The sequence below is a fragment of the Aegilops tauschii genome, chromosome 7 (genome assembly GCF_002575655.3).
Source record: "Aegilops tauschii subsp. strangulata cultivar AL8/78 chromosome 7, Aet v6.0, whole genome shotgun sequence".
NCBI lineage: Eukaryota > Viridiplantae > Streptophyta > Magnoliopsida > Poales > Poaceae > Aegilops > Aegilops tauschii.
The window spans coordinates 18217611-18222535 of NC_053041.3; the positions used below are offsets into that span (position 1 = coordinate 18217611).

Below are 4925 nucleotides of genomic sequence, written 5' to 3' on the forward strand. Positions count from 1 at the left end.
GTGGTATTTGATAGACCATCTTCATAACTGTGTCAAACAGATCACAACCAATTGATCTTCATGATTATAACTAGACATGTCACATCTAGAACATCATTGTTGTATCTACAAATAACAACCGATAGATCTTCATAACTGCATCTATATATACAGGTTATGGTCTATGGATCATTATAATTTTATTATATCTAAGAAAATCTACCACCGTCGTAATCCGAACTTAATTCCCTATCTAGTATCACGAACAACTTTTCTACCCTTCTAACGTACAACTGATTTGGCAGTATAAACTATAATCTCGCATACTGATCTATTCTATAAACACAGTGGTTGGTGCATGATTGATTCGAGTGGCTGTACATTTCTAAATCTAAATTATAATGCAAGTTGGGAATATTTAATTCTGTATTAGGCGAAGAAGGTGGGAAGTTGCCTAGTCTTGTGGCCTAGACAAGAAGAAAGATACAAAATTGACCGCCTGAGCGCTAGTCTTGTCTAGTCTCACAAAATATAGGGAAAGGATTCCAAGTTCACATGTGGGCAGGCCCTCAACAACTCCAGCTAAGCCAGCATGCATAGACTCTTGACTTGGTAATACACATTGGCTGTCGGAGTGTAGGATGATAAATATAATTAGTTCAGCCAGAGGCCTTCCATTTCATAAGCAAATTAAGCAAACGGCTTCCATGGCCAACGACCTTGAAACTGGAGGCACTGTCAATGGCAGCGGCAAGCCTCGTACAGTTTCAAAGCTGTATGAGTTCAAGGAGCAGCTCCTGCTGCTGTCGACTCTGGTCGCAACGGTGACATACGTCGCCGGGCTGAACCTGCCTGGGGGATCCTGGGAGCAGGATGACCCGGGAGGTCACATGGCTGGCGATCCGATCCTCCGGGACACCCACTACCGCCGTTACCTCGCCTTCTACTACTGCAACGCCACCGCGCTCGCCGCGTCGCTCGTGGTCTCCCTCATCCTCATCATCCTGGAGGAGAAGCACATTGTCTGGACAGTGGTGCTGCGGATGGTCATGATGCTCGACCTACTCAGCCTCATGGGTGCCTACGGCGCTGGGAGCTGCCGGGATACATTCACAACCATCTTCGCGGTGGTAGTCTTCTCCTTTTTGGTATTGATTATCATCTTTGGTTTCTTCTACCTCTGGCTCCATCGTCATGATAAGTTCCCCTCCAACTCCAACTCCAATTCCAATCGTCCCATCGCGCCCCCTGGCTTGAACTCCACCTCCAAGTCCAGGTTCTTCCTCAGCGTGAGGCTAATCCAGAAACAGAGGAGTGTGGTGAAGTCATTCGTCGACGCCAAGAAGGAAGAGAAGGAGAAGATTGATGTGTTGATGTTACTCGCAACTTTTGCTGTCACCATCACATACGTAGCTGGGCTGAGCCCGCCTGGTGGGTTCTGGAGCAGCACCGAGGACGGACACCGTTTGAGCGACCCGGTGTTGCAAGCTCGTGGCCGGTACCGTGCCTTCTTTGTTTGCAACACCACTTCGTTCGCCGTGTCCCTTCTCATCATCGTGTTGCTCTTGGAGAAGAAGCTGCTGAAGAAGCAGCTGAGCGAAAAATTCACGGTGCGATTCACAGTGCCTTATGTGTTGATCGCCGTCGCTCTGTTGGGCCTTATGGTAGCCTATGCTGCGGGGAGCTGCAGGGAGGCTGACAATACCATCTTTGTCCTTACCCTCACCGCTGCGGTTCCTGTCTGTGTGTGCCTCCAACTGGTGGTTGTTGCTTGCACAAATTGTTGGGAAGGACTCGCGACCAAGTGTGGTGATGTCTTAGGATGGTTCAAGAGACGGGTCAACACTCCTCGAGGTATGGCTGGTTACCTACTTACCTAATACTCCCTCCGTTTTATAATGTAGTGCATATAGATTTTAACAAAAATCAAACTTTACAAACTCTTACCATACTTATAGAGAAAAATAGGTACATCTAGAATACTAAATACATATCGTTGGATACATCATGAGTTATATTTTCATAATGTACATGTTTAGTATTGTAGATATAGATAGTTTTATCTATAAACTTGGTCAAAGCTTGCTAAGTTTGACTTTGAAAAAAAAACTATATGCACTACATTGTGGAATGGAGGGAGTATATGTTACTCCGGTTATGAAAGATAGCTTAACATTTTGGATGTGGTCAATATTTTTACCACACAACTTTAACTGTTATATTTTTGTCCTTTATAAAATCTAAGAAAAAAAAATGTATATACATGTATATTAATTTAGCATTTTAAGAAACCAATAGAGTACCTCAATATACGCATTATATTCTTATTTTTTCAAGTATACAATGTTCTGGATTTATCTAGTATTTAGTTTCATGCCTGATTTATTGAAATACTATTTATTTACTGTTCAGTATTACCATACTACACAAAGATTTATTTACTATTTATTTGCATCGTTAATTGACTGAAAATAAATACCCACAGGCACCTCCACAAGCACGGACATCGAGCTACACCTTCAAAACACTCGCTATCTTGTTATGCTCCTTGCTACTCTTGTGGTGACCATCACTTACCAAGCAGGACTCGATCCACCTGGTGGCCTTTGGCTAGACAGCCGGGATGGGCATACAATCGGCCACCCCGTACTCCAAACAACACATCCTACTCGGTATCAAGTGTTCTTCTACAGCAACTCAGCAGCTTTTGTCACATCATTGGTTGTCATCATGATGCTCCAGAGCAAGTATCTGCTCACGCGGCACACACTAGAAGCAACCCTAGTACTGGACCTATTCGGTCTCATTACTGCCTATGGCGCCGGGAGCACTAGGGATGTAAACGCATCCTTCTACATCATTGCCTTGGCGGGCATTGTCCTTGTCTATGTTGTTGTCCATATCACCATAAGAGACCATGACCCTGAGCCAGCAGGTGGTGATGCTGCAGTAAAGGTTCTCGATGACAAGCGTAAGGTGTTGCTACTGGTTGCTATCTTGGCTGCTACCCTGACGTACCAAGCTGGTCTCACTCCTCCAGGTGGCTTCTGGTTAGCGGATGACCAAGGGCTTGGTCGTCGTGCGGGCTTCCCAGTCCTCCTTGACAATTACCCTCCTCGTTACCATGCATTCTTCTATTGCAATGCGGCGAGTTTCATGGCATCCGTAACACTCATCCTTCTTCTCATCAATCCAAAGCTATACAGGCCAGGTATACGTTGTTATGCACTCTATGTGTGCATGCTGGTGGGCATGTTTGGCCTCATGGGTGCCTATGCTGCTGGAAGCTCCCGGCATCTCAAAACCTCCATCATTTTGTTAACCTTGGTTGCCGCTGTATCAACATTCATAGCCTTGCTAGTAGCCATTTTCTGGTACATCTATAGATACAGAAAAAAAGCAGCAGCAGCAGTGGAGGCGGCAGTAACAATGGCAACAACAGCATCGGCGGCAATAACAACAGCAGCGGCGGCAGCAACAAGAGCAGCGGAGGCAGCAACAACAGAAACAACAACCACAACAGCAATAATAGCAGCAAGATTGACAGCAGGGGCAACAACAACATCAACGGTAGCACCAACAACAGAAACAACAACCACAACAGCAATAATAGCAGCAAGATTGATAGCAGGGGCAACAACAACATCAACTGTAGCACCAACAACAGAAACAACAACCACAGCAGCAAGATTGACAGCAGCGGCAACAACAACGACACCACAAGCAGCACAAACAACAGCAACAAGCAGCAACAGCAGCAGCAGTAAAGAGAAAGAGAGACTTGAATACTTGATGTTACTAGGGATCCTTGGCGCAAGTATGACATACCAGACTGGCCTAAAGCCACCAGGCGGCCTATGGCAGGACAACATGAATGGGCACTATGCTGGCAACCCCATCCTCCACGACACCAACAAGCACCGGTATAATGCTTTCTTTTATGGCAACTCCACTTCATTCATGGCGTCGATCGTGGTGGTCGTCATGCTGCTCCCATTGACATTCCATGAACACGATCTGTCACTCTGGCCGATGCATTCAGCCATTTTGCTGGACATGCTTAGCCTCCTAGTTGCCTACGCAGCAGGCAGTACTAGGGAGTGGGAAACCTCCAGAAACGTCATGTTACTCGTCATCCCTGTGTTGCTCTACATTGCGGTCTATGTAACAGCTTCGGTCTTCTACAACAGGGAAGGCCCTGTGGAACCGCCAACCCAGACTCCGGCCTCCACTGCTAGAGTGACTGCCACACCACATCAGGAAGCCAACTGATTCTTTGTCAGGTCAAACTTAGTACTTCAATTTTTTGGGAACAGTATACAGAAACATGTGGGAGGAACTGAATATGTAAACTTGGGACAGAGCTTATGAGATATTGAGCACCATATGTATATTTGAGATATATTGAGTTAGTTATTCATATGTGTATTCATGCTTTGGTATTCCTTCCGCCTGCTGGAGGGCTCCCTTTTGTTTGTTGGTCCTACTATTTAATTTCCGGCCTTCGATTGCTTTACATGTTGATCCATGAACATACCTCAGTTTGATGTCAGGCTGCATATCTTTCCCTAATAATAAAACACGGATTGACTTTGTCGGGTTCACCGTCACAATACGTTTTTTTCTCGTGAATTTACGCTTTCAGTTTAAATAAAAAACATATACGCAAGGTGGTACTAATTGGTTAGTCCCTAATTTTTGTCCGTCTATCCTATTTGGTCACGTATGGCTGGATCACCATATGTATGGGCCGTGCGTAACCAAAATTCCCCGCATGGGCTCACCATATGTATGGGCCGTGCGTAACCAAAATTCCCCGCATGGGCCGCACATAGCTTATTTTGTGCATCCCCGCATGGGCCAAGGTGGGCCTGGTCGGATATTTTGGCAAAATAATAAATTTACTTGCCTCAGGAATTGAACTCGCGATCTCTCAGACCATACCA

At 45.6% G+C, this 4925-nt stretch overlaps 1 protein-coding gene across 1 annotated transcript; it reads left to right on the forward strand.

Annotated features, from left to right (window-relative positions):
• The first annotated feature begins 344 nt into the window (after positions 1-344).
• On the forward strand, positions 345-4395 carry LOC109733746 (uncharacterized). The gene is made up of 2 exons (XM_045230689.2): positions 345-1833; positions 2465-4395. The coding sequence occupies exons 1-2, from the start codon at positions 621-623 to the stop codon at positions 4249-4251; spliced, it is 3000 nt and encodes a 999-aa protein (XP_045086624.1). The 5' UTR covers positions 345-620; the 3' UTR covers positions 4252-4395.
• Positions 4396-4925: the final 530 nt, after the last annotated feature.

Bases quoted from the DNA above. Each gene is read 5' to 3' on its own strand.
- LOC109733746 (XM_045230689.2), top strand. From the start codon at position 621: ATGATAAATATAATTAGTTCAGCCAGAGGCCTTCCATTTCATAAGCAA. The intron at 1,834-2,464 runs GTATGGCTGGTT...AAATACCCACAG, and splicing joins ACGGGTCAACACTCCTCGAG to GCACCTCCACAAGCACGGAC.